This window comes from Uloborus diversus, chromosome 7 (assembly GCF_026930045.1).
Source record: "Uloborus diversus isolate 005 chromosome 7, Udiv.v.3.1, whole genome shotgun sequence".
Classification (NCBI taxonomy): Eukaryota; Metazoa; Arthropoda; class Arachnida; order Araneae; family Uloboridae; genus Uloborus; species Uloborus diversus.
In genome coordinates this window covers 120,164,051-120,185,178 of record NC_072737.1, presented here as the reverse complement: position 1 = coordinate 120,185,178, position 21,128 = coordinate 120,164,051, and the positions used below count along the sequence as shown (strand labels likewise).

Sequence of the window (21,128 nt, the reverse complement as noted above, 5' to 3'; positions counted from 1 at the left end):
TGTTTAAGCAAAATGCAAACAGTATGAAACTGGAATCTGCTCTTGTATTGTAAATTACAGAGATCATGAAAGAGGGGTGTTACCATAGATGTAAATGTTATAAAAGTAAATGCGAAGCTACTGTATTTAAAAATATATTAGAATGACCTTTAGAGATTGCGGAGCATAAATCATCTTCAATTTTTAAGTAATAAATGTAACTTATTGTATCTACTCTATAGTACTCTTAAAAGTGCCGTGCTTTAGTATTACGACATACCATACTGTTTTGTATTTTTATGTCTCTCCCTCCCGTTGATCTTTGATTTTGTGCATCGTAGCAGTATTTTATGTTGAATAATGCAGCTTTTTTAAAAAATGAGATAAAAAGTCAGCTTTTTATGTAAAATAAGGTAATATATATAGTTAAAAAATGGTCTAAAACAGTTTAATAGGTGTTTGAAAATGTCTAAAATGACTGGGTATGTGAATAAAAGAATCCTATACACAACACTTTTTCACAACGCGAAATTTCGATTTATGCGAGGAGTCTTGGAACGCTTCCCTCGCGTAAGTCGGGATCCAACTGTAACTCTATGTTTGCATCAGTGTCTTCACTAATTTTTTTCTTCAGGATTATATCACTGTTTAGTTAGTTTTAAAAAGTTAGATGAATCATTAGGTAACATTTTTGAATCAATGATTTTCCTCTGGCAACAGTTGCTGGCAGTGATTCGGGGAAGGGGGGGGGGGGGGGCAAGAGCGGCCCAACCGCCCTCCCCCTTCCCACTTTTTATGGTTCATTTATTTCTAAGAAGATAAAATTCCTTTAAACCTAAGAAGGTTCTTCTGCTGTTATATAGGAGTTTAGTAAGACCTCATTTGGAGTATGCTGTTCAGTTTTGGTCTCCTTATCTCAAAAAAGATATTTCTGTGTTGGAAAGGGTTCAAAGAAGGGTTACTAGACTAGTGAGAGGACTTTCAGATTTAGATTATGATACAGTAGAAGACCATTATAACGCACAACTTAGGACCAGAGCTTTTGCGTTATATAGGTCATTTCACAAATATTGAACCTAATATTCAGAATATATATATATATTAGCACTTCAGAATTAGTTCTATCTGTAATGAGTATTAAAACACTAATTATACAACTAATCATTCACAAATAAATATGCTTTACAATTAAAAAAAAAAGAATTATCCTGCACTTCTGCCAGCTTTATAGTTTGCATAACAGCTGCATTTTCAAGAGCCATCTGATATTTTCTCTTTACTGTGAATATTAATTTTAATTTAAAAGCTTAGAATTAAGCTGGAAGGATGAAAAACTTTCAAAATTTAATTTTCCTAACAATTTTTATGTTAGCAAGGCCAAACAAAGGGATTTTTTAAACTTAAAAACCTATTGTTTACTTCTGAAAAGTTGTGCGGTTTATAGAAAATTGCGTTAAATAGGTCGGCATTATAAAGGTATTCTACTGTACCAGGCTTAATATGTATAGCATGGAGCAAAGGAGGATCAGAAAGGACTTGATTCAGTTGTTTAAATTTATCAAAATGAAAGATGCTAACTGGTTAAATTTTCTCACGGAAAGCAAGACAACGGGACATTGGGTTTTAAGCTATTCAAATCTCAGGCTAACCTGGAAATTAGGAAAAATTACTTCTTTAGTAGGGTCGTGGGCACTCGGAACAGCTTACCGGAAGAGGTGGTAATGAGCAAGGGGGTGGATAGCTTTAAGAGGGCCATTGATCTTCATTGGGGATTTATAAACTGACTAGGATTAGCCTAGTTGGGCCCAGAGCCTATTTCTGGTTGTCACATTTGTATTTATTCTACTTTCCAATTCAGAAACCAAAACTAGAAAATGTAAAAAAGCAGAAAAGTCATAAATTTCAGAATATAATTCTTGTTTTACTTTGTATATCTATTTTCGAAACATTATTTAGCAAAAGCAGTAACTTTTAGTTTATGTATTCAGTGCTTAGATATTAATAAATCAATTGTTTTACTTAAAAACAAACCATACTTGTTCAATGAAATTATTACCAAGTGTTTGTGACATCTAAAAATACTTAGTGGTAAATAATGTAAGTCTAATTCATGTCTAAGTGTTTCTTCGGGGAATGTTATTGCGTACAAAATTCATCAAAATCTTAACAAAAAAGTGAGTTAAGTTGCTAGATTACCACTCATCTGCTCTCAAAACCAGCCCTAGCAAAATTTTGAACTTTTTATCTTTTTTTTTTTTTTTTGGTGGTAAAAGTCCTATGGCTTTAGTTGTTGTTTTTTTTGCCCCCCCCCCCCTTTTCAGTCTCAATAGCTGCCTTTGTCTGACAACATAAATGTGAATCCAAATTTTATGGAAACTGTATTTTAATAATCAAGCTAGTTGAAACAGTATAAATTCAGTGTAACAAACATGGGAGTTGACTTAATCAACACAGCTAATTGTACTGTAAAGCCATAATGAAAAAAAAAAAAAAAAACTTTGGGAAGTCATATGATCACTACTCTAATGCACTGTCTAGAATTGGATTTTTTAATACAGGCAAAATTAATGCCCACAAAAAGGAACAGAATGCTTAAAAATTTGAAAGGAGTGGGTACAACAATTAAAGAATTTTATTCACCCTCAACACATGAAAAAAATGAAAGAAAGAAAACTATTTTCAGGAATTTTTAAACTGTACAAACATCCTATTGAGATAATTAAATGTAAATGATGCAATGAAATTGTAAAAGTTCTAAGTCATTAAGAAGCAAATAATTACTTTTTTTAAATAAAAGGGTAACAATAATTGAAAATAAACGGGGAAAAATCTTTGTTTAATGACTTTAAAATACTAAATTAGGGGATAAAATTTAACTGCATTGCTTGGGTAAATTCAAAATAAATGTTTCCTATAAACATTGTTAACATAAATTTTTAAGGATAAAAGATTCCTTAAAATTCAAAGTTTAACGAGTAATGATCCTTTTATTTAATTATGTTTGAAGCTTCATGAATTGTTAGCCTGAAAACAGGAACACTTTTTAAATAAATTAATCACATAAAATATGCAGTTTTACAGCATTTTATTAGAAATATATTGAGGCTAAATGAGGGTCCATTCCAAATTTTTGAAGTTTTGAGGAAATTTTTGATTATATACCCTTGTACACATGTAGATGGCTATGAATCCATTTTAAATTCAATAAATTTTTTGGTGAGGATCCATTAATATTAATTTTCTCTTCATGTTGAAGCATATTTTTTTATTATTGTTGAAGGTATTTTTTATTATCATTATTATTCAAACAAATAGGTTACAATAAAACTTGCAAATGGACTGCTTTATGAGCTTAAATTATATTAAAGCTTCTTTCAAATGCATGTTTTTTCATCATCCAAATATTTATTAATGTCAAAAACAGGAAAAGTTGAAGACATAAAATTAGAATATCCGACAAATGCACACAGCCCCACAGACAAATTTTAAGAACTCTCATCAGGAAAATCTGGGTATTGGTTTCAAAGTTAAACATATGCCCTAGTTTCTGGTTGTTGTTGGCTTATCCATGGATGGTCTAAATTGAATCGATGAAGATCCAAGACAGCCTTGGCAACTTCAATGCAGTTGTTCTCATAGAGGTATGCATTTCTCAGTAATCTGTTGTAGCTTCCTTTAGATGGCAGGGTAGGAAAAGATGTGAGCTGGGTTTAGTACATACTTGGGGCAGTTCCTAAGGTTCTGATATGTTCTTAGGTGTCCTTTTGGTTTTTCATTCCTCGGTAGTGTTTCATCTTGAGTCTTGTAGTTGTAGGGTCTTTGCAATGGTTTTATTGGTAGTTAGTTCATAGACTTTATGTTTAGTCTCCTAGTTTCTGGTGCATACCCAGAATACAGCCACCTTTTCCTGTGTTTATGCAAAAGAGAAACAATACAGATTCAAAAAAATGAGCTATTTGGCAATGTTAGTCACGTATTCTGATAGGAAAAGGACAAATTTGTTGTGAAGCAGATGGTAAATGAGAATACGATAGGCTAACTTTTCTTTACTCTAGAAAAATCCTCGGGAGTGGCTTATTGTGACAAACCTTCCTGCAACTTGTTTGTTCATTTATGGTCTATCTTTTCCATAAACACAATACAAAAAAAAATATTTCTATGCTTGTTAGATATCTCAAAATGAAATATGTTCATAGCACATAAAATTTACAGTATAAAAATTGAGCAAATACCGATTGCATTGGTGCAGCTGAAATAATTGTAGGAGCATTAGCTTTATTCTCCATGGCCTTCCCTTGTAATTGAAGGCTGATGCCAGCAGGGGCAGCCCCAAGGCTTTGAAGAGTTGGTTGAAGGGTAAGGTTACTAGGGAGAAACATATGCTGCTGTTGGGGAGCATACAGATGTTGTAGGTACTGATTTTGGAGAGGTTGCTGGATGACTTGCACCTGGTGGAACAAAAAAAAATGTGTTAAACCGCATTTTTCACAAAAAAATGACATTTTAGTTTCCTTCACTATCACCTACATATAACTTGTGAAATTCTAAACAACAAACCCATTGAAAACAGACAAAATTTTAAACTGAAAATCATTACATATATCAATGGTTTATAGCAATCAATATCAAGTCAAAGCAAAAGCTAATGATTTAATTCCATTTGTAAATGCTTGTTAGAAATCAAAGCAAAAATTTCTAATGAGCATGTATGGCAGAGATTTTTGTAACTCTAGAGAAAATGTTTCATCATATACATAATTAACCATGTAAATTTCAAGCTTACACCTCATTAAGAAAAAATTATGATCTATATTCTAACACAAACGGTTTGATTATTGCATGAAACATTCAATTTACTTTCAAATGCTACAATCATGATAAAACTAATGTAATTAATAGCAAAAAAAAAAAAAAAAAACTAAACAATGTGCAACAAAATAATATAAACCTTTATTCCATTCATCATTTGCTCACTGAAATAATGATTTTCTAAGGCCTATTTATTAATTTAAAAGAGGCATTTTAAGGCTACTGTAACCTACTTTATAACATAGCATAGACACAAGCATGCTCTTAGTAGATGTCAATGCAAAGGTTATGAAAAACATAAGTGGAAGTTTTCAGGAATTAAAGAGAGAATTTCCCTAACATATATTGATATTGTGTTAATAAAAGCTCATAAATATGCTCATTTTGGTGATTTCCTTGCTGAAATTAATACGATTTTAAAAAATAGGAATCAACCATAGGAAAATTTAAATCAGGAAATATAAATGAAAAGTGATTGAATGATAGCAGAAAAATGCAAATGTAATTCATAATAATGAAAACAGGGATGAGAAGAAGCCTTGCAGTAGAATTAGAGCTTATTCTCATTAGATTTTAAACATGCTAGTTAGATAATACCATTCATGGTTTAATCCAAAAAAAAAAAAAAAACTCTTTTGAGTCACAAAAATTAAAGACTGAATGGAAATAAAAGTTGGTAGGAGAAGGGCATTGAGTTTTGCAATCTGAGAATATAAAAAAATTATATTTCTATGGTCTTCAGAATCAAAGAACATTTTAATCTAGTAAATTTCATTTTCACTCTTCACCGCCCCCTTTTTTTTGGAAATCAAGAAAGAAAAAAGAGAAATAGCAATGTATACCAGATTAGTATCTTTAGTTTTGTTCAGTGATACTAACTCATGGCAAAAAAAAGAGGGGGGGAACCAATGACATGAAGATTATATTGTATCATTACAACATTACCTTACAATAACACAATACAACTGCAAACTTCTTTAAGTAAAAAAAAGGAAGATTAATGTTTAAAAACCAGAAGCAAGGAGAAGGTTTTCTAAATAAACCAAAAGATATTTTTAAACAAACAGAATATTTCTTATGCAATTGTAACAGTGGTGGCGATTTCTGGACCCCGGCACTCTTTTCATCATCAAAGATTGCCTCAACATTTAGATTTCAATTTCAAAACAATGTTCCAAATATTCTTTAAAATTACAGTTGTTAAAGCTTCAATTTTGAAAATTTTCCGGAAGAAAAAATCCCCGATCGCACTCCTTCCTTCCTTTAAATTCAAAGATGACCTAAATTTGAGTTATAAACGCTCCAGTTTGAAGAAACAAATTCAGGAAGAGAATCCTCCTATATAGCGTAAAACTGCGTTTTCTTCCAATTGAGAAAAAAACAAATCTGGAGAACTTTTCCTGAAGTCACCAAAGGAAGTTAAAGATTAAGTTCTTAGGATTTCCTTAGTTCAAAAAAAAAAAAAAATCAGGTAGAACCTCCAAACCTTTTCGTTCCTGTCAATAAAAGAGAAGTCTGAAATAACTTTTCAAAAGACGCTTGAAAAAAGTTTTAAACTTGCAAAATTTCTGGGAGAGAACCCCAAACTCTAAGTTTGCTAAAGATGGCTGGCCAGTTTAAGATTTTTTTTTTCCGGAAAGAGCCTTCCTTACCCTTACATTACCAAAGACAGTCCAAACTTCTTAGTTTTTTTTATTATTATTAATTAGATTTTATTAATAAAAAAGAGGAGACAACCCTGGAAATTCTTTTTCATTCCCCAAACATGGACAAATCTCTCTAAAAGGGCATTTTAAAGACTACAATTCCAAAGCATTTATGCGAGAGAACGTCAAGCCCCCCCATCCCCCATCCCTTTAGTTACTCATGATATAATTAATAAATAATAAATGCCTTAAATAGTCTTCAACTTCCTAAAAAAATTGCCCACGCACTTATAAGCCCCACTTGCCACCTCTGAATTATAAAAATTAAAAACTACCTTATTGTAAATGAAATTATGTGTAGGATATACAAAATTATGTGTAGGACATGTGTAGGAATACATGCCAATTTCTGACTTTCTTAAACCCGACCAATCTCAGAAAATTGATTAGGGGAAAAGTTTAGAAGATTTTTGCACTATGGATACATTTTAAAGCAACAATAATTGGGTTGAATCTCACAATAGTAAAAAAAGTCTGCGTAAAAAATGAAGAGTTCCTAATTTGTTAGTTAAAATTTTTTAAAACTTGTTCTTGATATTCGTGAAAAATATTAGACATTATTTCTATTAATGTGGTTCATAAAAGTTTTTAGCTTTCAAAAGAACATTCTGATCATCATCTGCAGAATTATAAAATTTCTTAAAATATAAGGAAATAAAGTATCTTCTTTAGATGAATAAATATGCTTTATTAGAGACCAAATCGTCGGTTAAGAGGAAAAACTCACTAAGTGCATTTTAAAAGTCATTAAGTGCAAAATTTCCCATAAAAAATCAAACTGGGATGATTAATCCAAAATTACAATATTGGAGGCTTAAAGTAAAACTAAAGCATTACTGCAACAAAAAAAAAATCGCCCATGGTTTTTTTAACAACTATTTTTTACTTTTTTCCACATTTCCAGAAATTAATCAAAGTGCACTCTGTGAGTTTTTCCTCTAAATTAATGGAGCAACAATAAAAGATACTTGTTTCCTGCATTTCTAATTTTCCTGAACAAAAAATATCATTAACTTTTTCGTCTACTAAGCTACACAAATAGAGTAAAATTCAAATGTTTAACCAACATTTGTTGACCTACATTTTTTGTTTTTTGAATTTATTGACCTGAAACATAAATTTTCTTTTTTTTTCCCTGTACTATTTTGTTGTTTTGCTTCCACAACTTTTTCTTTTTAATATTTGATAGAAAACTTTAAAAGTATTGATATTCCCATTAGAGACAATTGCTACACTTAAATAAAGCAAATATTTAAGATTCTACTAAGAATGCAAAAGAATTGTGCATTTTTCAATACACAAGTGCTTTAAAAGAAAGGAAAAGAGAAATGGGGTGAAAATTTAATTTCTCACGCAATTACTTTTTTCTTCATTCTAGAAAAGTCTTCTATTCACTACAATCACTATATGCAGCTGTACCCCACAAATGTTAATGTCTATTTAGAAAATCAACAAGATTGAATACTGGCCAAACAAATAAGGATGTTCAATGTTCATGTTTCCTCAGAACTGTTTCAAGCTTACTGACATAATTAGTCAAATTAAACATTTTATGTCTGCTTTGTTATACTCCAATTTCACTGAATATTCTTTGTGAAAAGGAATAAAAACCCTAGAAAACAAAATTCACTAGATAATGAGAAAAACAAAAATTTCAAAATTACAATAAAGATTTCAGATTTTTTTCTATTTTGTACTTGATGTTTAATTTGTCCGTGAACTACCTTATAGTCACGGTTTGTCGATATATATCATGATATATATCACCAAAAAAATCCAATATTTATTTTGAAAAAATCATGATATTTTGATAATTTTTTATATTTATTTTTTCAAATACGGTATTTTCAATATAAAATTATATTATTCAAATATTGTTTATTTATAATTAAAAATGACCAAAAAGTTATGTACTGTATTTTTATGATGTATTAGTACAACATTAATGCAGCAAAGTATTCTTTTTTATTTTATATTCATAAAATTATCAGTAATGTTACAATTTTAATTCATATTAAAAGTGCCTAGTTAAATATTACATGTTGGTCAGAAAAAAAAGTGTCTTATGACTATGAAGCAACGGATGCATGTTTTTTTATTTCTGAATCATAACTGTAAAAGTAGCTAACAGAAGAAAAATGAGTAAAACAGCTAATGCTAAATTAACTCCATTAAAATTGATAAAAATGTAAAATGAAATATTAGACATTAGACATAAATAATGAAAGAAACCTTAATTTTAAGTCTAATACATTGTAATAATAACGTAAGAAAATCAAGAGTGATTTGAGGATGCATTTACTATTTTAACAACTTCAGTTTTTGCTGATTGAAAATACAGTAGAAGACCGTTATAACGCCGACCTATATAATGCAATTCTATATAAAGCACACAACTTTTCAGAAGTAAACAATAGGTTTTGAAGTTAAAAAAATCCCTCTGTTTTGTCTTGCAAACAAAAATATTGTAAGGAAAATTAAATTTTGAAAGTTTTTCATCTTTCCATCTTAATTTAAAGTTTTAAAATAAAAATTAGTGTTCACAGTAAAAAGAAAATACCAGCAGATGGCTCTTGAAAATGCAGCTGTTATGTAAACGATCAAGGCCGTATCCAGAAATTTTTTCCGGGAGGGGCCCGGATTAGCACATTGCCCTAACACACACACACATATAGTATATATAGACACACCAAACGCATAAAAATGTTAACATAGAAGACTTTTTGTCTTGATTTTTAATGATTCCACTGTTTGGACGTTGTTATTTTAATTTCTTATTTTTCTTATTCACCTTGTAGTGGTAAGGATAACAGGAGAGTGTCCCTTTAAGTCGGTTGTAGAACATCCATAACTTCAGGGGTGCTGGGGGCTTTCCCCCGAGAAATTTTCGAAAAAAAACCCCTGTATTTTGAGGCCTTATATTGGGTAATTGGGACTACAAAAATATGAAAAAAAAACTAGGCAAACAAAGTTTTTTAAAAGTTATACATTCTTTTGCAAATCAAGATCAAACAAAATAAAAATTGCTTGCTCGACAAATCATGGAACTTAATGGACAGAGAGGAGAAAAGAGAAGCACTTCCTCATCTGCTCATATCGGCTTTTAGTGAAGTTTGTTTTTGATCACTCCCCCTATCCCCATTTTTTTCCTTAAATGCCATAAAGTATGAAAATTGTAGAAAATAATTTAAAAGAAATAGTGTAGACATTCAGAAAATAAGAATGGAAGAGTAATATTCTGGCCATTTGGACAATTCATACTTTATTTTCTTGATAAGATACAAAATTGAAGAACTTTTCAAGGAATTTCAAAAACTTAAATAATTTTCAAAGACTATCGAACAGTTGAAATTATTTGAAGCTCTTTATTTACACTTTTCAGAAGTTGATTGCACAGTCTTACAAAATGAGTATAACTTTGTAAGACACACTCGTTTTAAGTTAAAAATAAATGTAACGAAATATTTCTCAAAACAAACTTTTTTTTTCAATCACAAGTAGTGCAGAAAATGAAAGAGAGTATAGTAAGTGTTTTTTTTTTTTTTTCTCATACTAAAGGTATTAACAGTATGCAGTAGAAGTAAGAAAAAAAACAACAACAAAAGAACTTCCATGATACTAATTCGGCATTAAATAAATGCAAGACAAGAAACATAGCAGTCACAAAAAGGATCTGGAAAATTATGCTACAAAAACGCGAGAATCGTGATTTTTGCATTTTTTACTCAGGATGTATCAAGGAGCTGAATTTGGCACATCTTGGTAATAAAATACTCGCCTAATCGGAAACTAGGGGCCCAGCCTTTGGGGAGTCCCCGGCTCGAAATCAGTACAGTGCAAGTTTTATAAGAGTTTTAGGGGGAGGAGTCCAGGGTCGTGCATAGAGGGGAGAAGGGACACCTGTTGGCCGGGCCCGAGCTTAAATGGGGCCCAATATTTTTAAACCTAGGGTTGAAAATATGGGTAAACAATATTGAGGGGGCCCAAAAAAAGCATTTGTGACAGCCCCAAAATTTCTGTGCACGCCCCTGGAGGAGGAAGTGCACAGAAGTCAGTTCGGTAGACTTGAAAAGTCTACCGAACTGACAAAGGGCCTGCTTTAACCCTGGACTGCCCTGAATTGGGAAAGAGATCAGGAAGTCCTAATTAAAGGTCTAAATTTCAAGTGTGCCTTGCAGCTAATGAGAACTGGAACTGCTTTTTCTGTATTTCTGCAAAATATTATAAATTTTGAATAATAGCAAAATTAAGAATTAAAAAAAACTTTGTCATTTTCTTTTCTGACATTAAGAATTAAAAAAAAAAAAACCTTCTGTTTTACGGTACAAAACATTTCGGGTTTCGGGGGGGGGGGGCCGTTAGGCCCCCCCTCTGGATACGGCCCTGCAAACGATGAAGCTAGCAGAAGTGCAGGATAATCACTTTCTTCTGATTGTGAAACATATTTATTTGTGAATAAGTAATTGTAATATTGGTGCTTTGATGCTCATTGCAGAAAAAACTCATTCTGAAGTGCTAATATATAAATTTGTTCTGAATATTAGTTTCAAAATTTGTGAAATGCTCTATATAACGCAAAGTCTTGTATAACGCAAAAGCTCTGGTCCCAAGGCGTGCGTTATAATGGTCTTCTACTGTATTGAATATATATCAAAATATCAGATGTTTTTGATATTTTTGAACCATGTCTATAATACAAGTACAGTTGGTTCTATGTTTAACGACGCTCTATTTAACAACTTACTCTATTTAAAGACAACTATTCAAGGTCCCAGATGTTCAGGGCCGGATTTGGAAGTGTGGAGGCCCCGGGGCCACAAAGGAGTCGAGTCCCCTAATCAGGGTTCGAAAAGATCATCATATTTTTGAAAATATCCAATACTTTGATATATATCCAAATATTTTGATATATATCTATATATCCGATATTTTCAACCCGTGAAAGTTAGGATATTTTGTAAAAATTGCACTGTGGGGGCCCCTTTGTTGTGGAGGCCCCGGGGCACTAGCCCCGCCTGCCCTCCCCTAAATCCGGCCCTGCAGATGTCCCACTGTAGTTTTATAAGCATTCTATTTATAGATCATTTTTTGTGGTCCCGTGAAAATTGTTAAATAGAGGATCAACTGCATACTGATAAGGTAATCATAACAATCAATAATATCTTCAGGTAATGCAGATAAAAAGGATCAATGAATCATAAATACATGTCTTACATGAGGCAAAGGTGAAGCTGCAACAGATGGTTGAACAGCAACATTTTGGGGAGGGGTTTGTGAGGCAGCTGATTGGGCTATCATGACTGTACCAGCAGACACAGGTGTGCCACTTCCAGATTGATTGGGAGCTACAGATACAGAAGCTACAAATGGCACAGTGGCAATGCCATAAGATGCTGCAGAATCACACGGAACACTAGCTGAAGCTGACTGAGTTTGGCACTGAACTTCAACATCTTCAGACCCCATTATTAGTATCACTGCTTATGCTGTCCAGCTAAATTTTTTAATGATGAGGAATTAATTATACATTTTAGTTGAGAAAAAAATTTTAAAAATGAAAGAGTAATGGAAAACATGATCAAACACATATGAATTACAATTTTTGTTTCAATGAAAGATTTTTATAATATTCAAAAAGCTAAAACAACTTGGTGTCTTAAAAACGGCACTCCTAATGATTTTAATGCATAAAAACACTACATTTTTACAATCACAACAGAAATTCTTATCTGAAAACCATATATACACATAATAATAGAGAGAGACTCAATTTCAGCTTATCTCAAAATGTTTTGAAAATACTAAATGAGAAAAAATACACTCCAACGCAAAAACTTATTTTTCAATCGAAAATCCACTTCAATTACCTTGAAGTCTTAAGCAACCACACTATTTTTTTTTCTCTTAATTTTTTGTTCATTAGACCAAAATACAGCCCTAATACAGCCAATTGATCTTCTTTGGCAGTATTAGTTTCCAAGAAATCAAAACAATCATATAAAAGTAATAAGGAACATTGTATATATACATTAATTATTTATTTCATAAATTTGTTCTTTGATTTTTTTTTGTGCTAATTTTAAATTTATCATCGTAAAAATTATGTATTTTAAATTAGAATAAGCTTAAAACTATGTTTTTATCATCAAATTTCATGATTCTTTGAGAAAGGACATGAGAAAATATTTTCTGGTGTGTCAAATTCTGTTATGTTGACAAGTAATGTTGTTTTAAGCAGCTGTACCCACCTAGGAGGGGGTCATGGCATAGACTGGGCCATTGCAATTTTTAGAGGGGATGGTTTGAGAGGTATTTTTACTTCTTCTATTTGGAGGGGAGGGGTTCTTGCCCTTGGGGGGCTTTTACATTATTTAGGGAGGTGGGCACCCCTGCTTTAAGAATCAGCCTGACTGGCCAGAGTCTGTTTAGCAGTCACTTACATATTATCTTTAATGTTTTTAATATTCTCAATAACTAAGACAGAAAGCTCTCTATATGCAATAAATATATATGCTGAGCAAAATTATAAGCAATACTTCTTTTCAAATTATAGAATATTTTCTTCTTTTAAATAGTGGAGATAGAAAATTTATTATAACTAACAATAGTAGTCAAATTTGAATACAAATATCGAACATAAATGTGTCCATTCGAAATTTTTGAATACCTTTATTTCGTTTGAATAAAAGTATAGGAGTATATTGGTAATAAATAACAACACTCATCAATTATGAATACAAATGTCACACAAAATGTAGCTAATAGAATTTTAGAAAAGGTTTCTTTCCAATAGTGGCATATCAGAGGAGAGCCGCATACTTAGTAAATTAATTATTAATAACAATATATACCTGTCAATTATGGTCAAAAATGTCAAATAAAATTTGTAACACATTATTACATATCACAACAATTAATATCATAATCAGTTGGTCACATAGTACCCAATTACAAGAGTCACTATAACAGGGCACGCTAAAAACTAAACTAACCGAAGAAATGGAAACAATAAACATATTAAAATAAGTTCTTCATAAAACACGATGAATAACGATTCAATTTGAAAACTAAATAATAAAACAGCACTCAAACTTACACATTAATCTGAAATAAAAAGCTTACCACAAAAGCAGGTAATTTAGCCATCGCCTAACAAGGCAGCGATCATATAAAATTATAATTAATCAAAGGACGCCATCACATGAAGAGCTATAATCAGTTCTCTTCGGTCTATGAAAACAACTGCCTAAAATACACAAAGCAGATGAATTAATGGGTTATTGTTTTGAAGGTTAACCATAAAAATAATTTGCTTAGAGAAAAAGCATTACAAAACTGACAAATCTGAAACTGACCCCTACCCCTACCATGAAAGCCTAGCAGCCGAAACCGGACGCCGAGCGAAGGAGAGAAGTCAAATAATTTCTAGTCAATGAGCAGACGACGCAGTAGTTTCTTTTTTCCCACTCTCCTACTGCAATAAACTGCACCGTTTATTGTAACAAACACTTCTTAACATGAATTAAATGACTCTATTAGTCAATAAAAGTTGCAATTTTCTCTATATACTCTGTCTTAAACATTCTTTCTTCAAAAATTTTAAGCGATTAACAATTGTAAATTTCGTTTTTGAGGCATGGCAACAAAATTTTGGTAATGTTTGTTTTGATTTGATACGTATGAAGATTTGAATTTGATACATATATTTTTCTTTCATAATGGTTTTTAACAATAGTGACAATGTTGAAGACATTGAGGATTTAACTACGTTAAGGGATTCTTCAAACTCTTCAAAACATCTCAGTTCTGCGCCAAAAGTTAAAAGAAAATATGATTCCCCACGTGTTATTGTTGCTGATAGTATAATTCCAGGTAAATATAGCCTGTATGTATACATTACATTCTTGACATTTTAAATTCTATGTCTTCAAGCAACCACAACTGTTTTCAGCACCTTTTCTGCTGTTGGTATTTTTTTTTAATGACATATGTTAATTCGAAATACTTTTGATACTTTGATGCGAAGTCCATTTAATACAAAAATGAATTTTATGTATATATATCTATGTATATATATATATATATATATATATATATATATATATATATATATATATATATATATATATATATATATATATATATACATATTATATATATATATATGTGTGTGTGTGTGTGTGGGTATATATATGTATGTATGTATGTATATTCGAATATTTCAAAGTGATTTGGGAACATGGAATTGAGGGGATATTTTAATAATTGAGAATCTGGCTCTGTTAAAGTAAGAAAAAACAACGCCAGAAAAGCAAAAATTCGCAGATTGCTGCAGACACGTGTTTTGGCGTTACAGGGAACGCCTTTTTCAATGCGAAAAGTAATGAGCTTATGGATGAAAAGCAGGGTTGGCTTTCTGCCGGCAGAAACTAGTTTTTGCCGTGCCAGTGGCAGAAACTGGTTAAAACCGGCAAAAACTTAAAATCGTTTTAAAAAACTAAACTACTTACTAAATGATATTTGTTTAAACTAAAAAATCAAACTTCATTTCATCATTGTAAAAAAATAAAATGTTATGCTAGTGCCCTTGATTTAGTTCAGAAAGGGAACTTTTCAATTGCTGATGCTCGTAATATTTGGATTAATCTAACAAAGGACGAAAATGCTATGGGTTCTTAGGATAGAGGAATGACATACAGAATTAAACTGGCATTACTGTTTGTAATTTGCTCGCAAATAAGCTTCATCTAAGTTGCTTGGGATTGAAATTATCATGTGCTTCAAGAAGAAAGTCAAATTTTACTTCCCAATATTAATCTAGATTTTGTACCTAATATCACGGCTTTGTAAAACAAGTTGGCCCCACTTCTCGAAACTCATTTTTTCAGTTGAATTTTTACCACTACCCTAGTTACTACATGAGGGACCAGTTTAAAAAAAAATATACAATTTGAAAGTTTTATGAATACTGCTTGTTCCTTGATGCATTGCTTGCTAGCTCTTATGTTGCAAGAATATTCTAAAGTTTCTCATTCGTGCATATTAAATTGAGAAACTATTTAGATTTTTGGAACCGCCTTTTCCAAGAAGCAACTGCAGGGTCCAAACAATGTAGCATTTGATTCTGAATTGAGATAACATTGTAAATAAAACTGTGCTTTGGTTAACAATTATTTTTTCCATGCATTTTCTACTGTCAGTCTTTTTTTTTTTTTTTTGTCATTTTGAGAGTTTTTGCCAGTTTCTGCCGAAAATGTGGCAGAAAGTAGTTTTTGCCATGCCGGTTTTAACCGGTTTCTACCAGTGGTTTTAACCACCCCGGCAGAAACTTGCCAGCCCTGATGAAAAGACATCCGACACAAGCTTTTGTCGGATGTCTTTTCATCCATAAGCTCATTACTTTTTTGCATTGTAAAAGGCGTTCCCTGTAACGCCGAAACACAACTCGTGCAGTAATCTGCGAATTTGTGCTTTTCTGACGTTGTTTATTCTTACTTTATTGTTCAGCACAAAGGTATTTATTATATTTGACTCTGTTGTCAAATTTTTGGCAATAAATATTTCCCTTCCTCTCTATTGCTTTATAGTTACCCTATGGGTCTGGATATTTCCCTACCAATCTTATAAAACTACTTATAAATTTTGCAGATATTAGCATCAACTTCCGAAATAACAATTAAGTTTTGATCAGAAATTCTTCCAAGTTGTTTTTACTCCTAATTTTTAACATTTGGTACTTATAGCTAGGGGGCATGTACCCCTAAAAGTAAAAGCCCACCCCCCTAAATATCACAAAGACCACCAACCCCAAGAGCAAAACAGAAGACCGCCTCCTCCCCCTAATTGAGAAAAAGAACTTCAAAACACCTCCCTAAAAATTTCAATGGCGCAGTCTGTCAGGGGTAAATACAGGATTTCCTTTTAGGGAAGGAGGGAGGTCATGCTCAAAAATGTAGTTTTACGTACGACAATTTTCATGAACTTAGGTTTCTTATGATGTCACTAAAAGCACAAAATCGACCATTAACTGATTGAAAACTTAATTAATTTTAACTATTATGAATTAAATACTTAAATTATTATTCATTAAACTTAACTAATAATAATTCAACACATAAAATGACCCTAGTTAAGTTGTATTACAACCCATTAAGATTAGTTTTCACACCCAGCCGACACAATACAATATAAATAAATACTACGAAAATGTAACAAAAATTAAATGTTTTATGAACATGATGCATTTAGATATTGATTAAACATTAGCATAATATTCAACACAGGACTCACATCCATCTTGTACATGCAGAAAATTACAATCAACTTCACTAAATATACAGGGTTCGTACGGGTCATGGAAAACCTGGAAAGTCATGGAAAAAAAATAAGCCAATTTCAGACCTGGAAAAGTCATGGAAAATTGAAATTTTCATTGAAAGTCATGGAAATTAATTTCAAGTCATGGAAAAATGTCCTGAACAAAGAGAAAGTAACAGTAACTGAGGGAGCATTAGAAATCTTGAGTGATTTAACAGTATAGCTCATAAAAGCTATTAAAAGTGGAAAATTGAACAATCCCAAAATCAAATCTGAATTTTGAAATCTCATTGCATCCACTTCTGTAGCAGCCGCTTGCCTTTTTATGCAATGTGATTTTACTGCTTGGACATCACTTATTTTGAATTTGCTGTTTTTTTCAGCATTTCTTATGTTTCATATTCTGTAGTAGCAAAATTTACGTTCTTAGTTTTGCCCCGCCCACTCAAGAAAAAAAAATGCAATTCAATTGCATCCGAGTTCGATTCCATCACTCATAGGAACTTTATTATTAAATTTATCAGAGTTTATCTTAATTTGTTGAAGGTTTGAGAAAATAAAGATATTTAGTCAGGCGATAGAATACAGAAAAAGAGGAATTGTAATTCTCTAAAACAGTAGTGCCCAACATACAGGCTGCAAAACTAATCCATGCCACCCACTGCTATGTTCAATGTCAATAATCAAACATGTTCTGGAATTTCTAAACCTAATAATTTATATGCATTTGAAAGTGTGCAAAGAAGTAAACAAAACAAGTATACTTTTGAAACAAAAGATTGATTCATAGCTGAATGGTTTTTTCAAAAAAGATGTGGTTTAGAAACATAAAAAACAAAACTATGTGGCTTTACTTTAAAGAACCAAAATACTGTCATGTGGATGATTCAATGCACTGTTGACCCTAAAAGGCAACTTTAGAAGCAAATTTATTGAAACTTAGTGATGACTCATTCAACCTTTGCCCCATTCAATATCATTCTGCCTGTTTATAAAAAAATATCAAACATTTAAGCATCACCATATTTGTTCCACTGCATTTTAACTTTACTTAAATTTATGATGAAGACAAATAAGAATAGTTTAGTTTTTTAAGTGTACACTTACATTTTTTTCATTATGAGTAAGTGCTTCATTGAGACTGGCATTCCATGTAAACGTTTTGATAATGCTCATTTCCAAAAATTAGCAAGTTTGAGATTAAATAGTGCTATTACTTTGTGTAATGAGGTCATGAAAATTTTCATTGAAGTCATGAAAAAGTCTTGGAAAAGTCATGGAATTTTTTCATCCAAATAGAGTATGAACCCTGAATATAATAATAAAAAAGACGGCGAAAATTTTCTTTAAAATATTTTATGAATATAATTCGGACATTGATGAATGCTCACCGATTCTTTTCAATTGTCAAAAAATCAGAGGCAAATGAAGACGTTGCAGTCTCAGAGTGTGATACAAGAGCTCCGGATATGTTTTGATCAGTTTTTTCAAAAAAGACAAAACTTTTGTCACCCAAACGCTTCATGATTTTGGTTACAAGTAGTCCTTTTTCTAACAAACGCAACTTTTTTCAGCTGAGTTTCCATCTAATATGATGGGCTAATTACGGAAAACTTCGTGTAACTTAGTTTCGGGCAATTGCGATACTAAAATTTTACATTTCTTGCCCGACACTAAGTCCAAAACACTGATTTTGGCTAACTATTTACAGCTCATTTAAAAATAAAGGTACAGATGTGATATACCCCCCCCCCCCATTTGGCGACATCCGATTTTTTGCACAAAATTGAAATATTTTTCTCGCCAATGAGGCGATAAATTTTTAAGCATGGCATCCCTGGTGAAACTAACCTGTGGTTGGCAACGCGAAGGCAAACTTGTTCGAACTTGTTTACTTGGGTTCTTTACTTGGTTTTACGCAGGAGAGATACGTGTTGTTTTGTGCAATATACCTTACAGGAATGCTTATTTTGTGTTAGTTTAGATTCAGTAGTTGTGTTTTGAAGTAAAAACATTAGAAAATGCCAGTTTCTTCAAACTTGAAGGTTAATTAAAAGTTAACTCCAACGTGGTGTGTATCTGTAACGTGCCATTGTCATATGATGTATTGTTTTAGACTGAGTGTGAATATTTATACCATATAAAAAGGTAAGTTCTTTATTTTAGAATTAAAAAAAAACCTCTCACTTCCAAAATTCTTTGTTTTTACAAATCCTTGAGGGGTTCTTGTAGTTTTTAACTTTATTTTTACTGTATGTTAATTAATTTTACAAAAATAGTTTGGTTATTTTGTTCTAAAAGTTAATTCTTATCGATGCCACGAATTATTTAGACATTAACGTGCCTCCTTTAGGTACTGAATTTTATGTTAACAATTGAAAGTTCTTTCGGTTGTACTCTTAAAAATGCTGAATTTTATTAATAAATCTGCACAATAATGGTGCATATTTCACACTTAAAACTGTGTCATTATTGTACACTGAACGGAAGGAGCCACCCTTGGGTGTCTCCATGAAAATATACATAACTGTGACCATACTCCGACTGTAATGTATATTAACAGTCGGAGGGATAACGGACCGAGCGGAGCGAGGTCCTGGCGAGCCAGAGGTCTCATAGTACTTTTGTAATGAGACCGAGGCAGGGCCGGCGAGCCGAGGTCTCATTACGAAAGTACTATGAGACCGAGGGCTCGTATCCCGGAGAAATGATGAAAAAAAAATTAATGCATTAATTTCGACTTGTAATTAATACAATAATTTATTTCATTGTATTTTAATATGTTTACAAAAAACCCCGACCCTGTACATTTTTGAAGCATATATTCGTGATGTTTTTTTTTTGTGCTTTTATGTTGTTTTTATATATATTGTGTTCTGAAGTGCTTTGATCATGTTTTTTTATCTGATTTTTTCCTGTTGGCGCTAAAAAAGCATCGCTAAGAACGATGTATGACATATGTCGTCATACATCGTTTTCTTGGCGACGCTTTCTTGGCGCCAACAGGAAAAAGTCGCCAAGGGTGGGGTATGTCACATCAGTTCCAAAATAAACTTAGCACGAACAAAAACAAAACTATCCAAAAATCAAGTAAAGAATAACCTACAGATACTTTACATAAAAAATATTGACACATTACAATAACTATTGGCGATTAAATTTGTTCTATAAAAAGCGATTGGGCGGCAGACACTTCTTTTCATTATAGTGGCACCTGAAGACAGCTACTGCAAAGAAGAGACTGTGTCAAGCAGAGCTAATTTACTGCCTACATATAAATAGAAAAGTGACATGTAATACCCCAAAAAAATGGAATTCAAAAATTTACTCTTTCTTGTGGTTTCGGTCAGGTTTTCTTTTCTTTCTTTTTCAAGCAGTTATTTTTACTACTCAAATGCAATGAACCTTTCCTTTTTATTCCAACAGATTAAAAAGTGTTGTCAAAGATTGGGTGGGGGGGGAGAGTTTGTCGACTCCTATGCTCCCCCCCCCCCCCTTTTCGTATCCACCACTTCATGTAATGCCCAGAAAATTTGAATTCAAAAAGATATTTTACTTTTTCTCGTGGTTTTGATATTTTTTAATATTTTTTCAAGCAAACATTCAAAATTTTCCTCACTGTTTGCGGGGGGGGGGGGGGGGGGGGGGGGGGGATCATAACCCCTATGACCCCCCCTTGTATGCACTACTGCAGTCTGTGGCATGCTCCCCCCCCCCAAATGGCAGCCCTCCTTATTTTATTCATTAATGCCTTTGCTTAATTTCACAGATTTTAATTTGCACTCTTGTTGAGAATTAACATTTTTTATTTTTATTATTTATTTTGCACTTTGGGCTGACAAGGAATATTACCTAACTTCCACAGAGCTCTAAGCCTAAATTTTAATGGAAAAGATTTCAATAAGTGAGATTCTTAGAAATTTTCTTTGTCGCCAAATTGTTTGATGCCAGAGTTAATGTAATTGAAATTGCTAAAAATTGCATTTTGGTATTTGGTTACGCTTTATGATTTCAAAAGTGACCAAACCAAAGATAGTCAACATGTCTAACTTTGAAAGGTTTCGATAATTGAGTTTTGTGGCAATTTTTTCAATTCTCGCCAATGATAACAGGTGCTATTTCGTTTTTTGACTCTTGAAAAGAATTTTTCCTGCAAGCGTATGAATCCTGTTATATGTACATTTCTGGAAGCAAATTGAATCTGTAACCGCCCAGGTTGGCTCTGCTTATGTGTAACTCTATTTTTTAGCATTGGCTGCAGTTTATGCTATTTTATGAAAGTATTGTCAAAGGTTATACTTGTCACCACTGTAGGAG

The 21,128-nt window shown here is 32.1% G+C and overlaps 2 protein-coding genes across 2 annotated transcripts in view; one reads left to right on the top strand and one right to left on the bottom strand.

The window, feature by feature from the left end:
- LOC129226858 (polyhomeotic-like protein 2) overlaps positions 1 to 13,741 on the bottom strand; it is a 61,040-nt gene extending 47,299 nt beyond the window's left edge. Inside the window, exons 1-3 of the mRNA XM_054861487.1 lie at positions 13,617 to 13,741; positions 11,709 to 11,988; positions 4,212 to 4,427 (exon numbers count right to left, since the gene is read on the bottom strand). Coding sequence (XP_054717462.1) covers positions 4,212 to 4,427; positions 11,709 to 11,960 — 468 coding nt within the window. The 5' untranslated portion in view covers positions 11,961 to 11,988; positions 13,617 to 13,741. The remainder of the gene's footprint in view (positions 1 to 4,211; positions 4,428 to 11,708; positions 11,989 to 13,616) is intronic.
- Positions 13,742 to 14,038: 297 nt separating this feature from the next.
- The window catches only part of LOC129225773 (threonylcarbamoyladenosine tRNA methylthiotransferase-like), a gene marked incomplete at its 3' end in the record, with an annotated part of 39,942 nt that continues 32,852 nt past the window's right edge, over positions 14,039 to 21,128 (top strand). Inside the window, exons 1-2 of the mRNA XM_054860280.1 lie at positions 14,039 to 14,147; positions 14,230 to 14,366. Of these exons, the coding sequence (XP_054716255.1) occupies positions 14,131 to 14,147; positions 14,230 to 14,366 (154 nt within the window). The remainder of the gene's footprint in view (positions 14,148 to 14,229; positions 14,367 to 21,128) is intronic.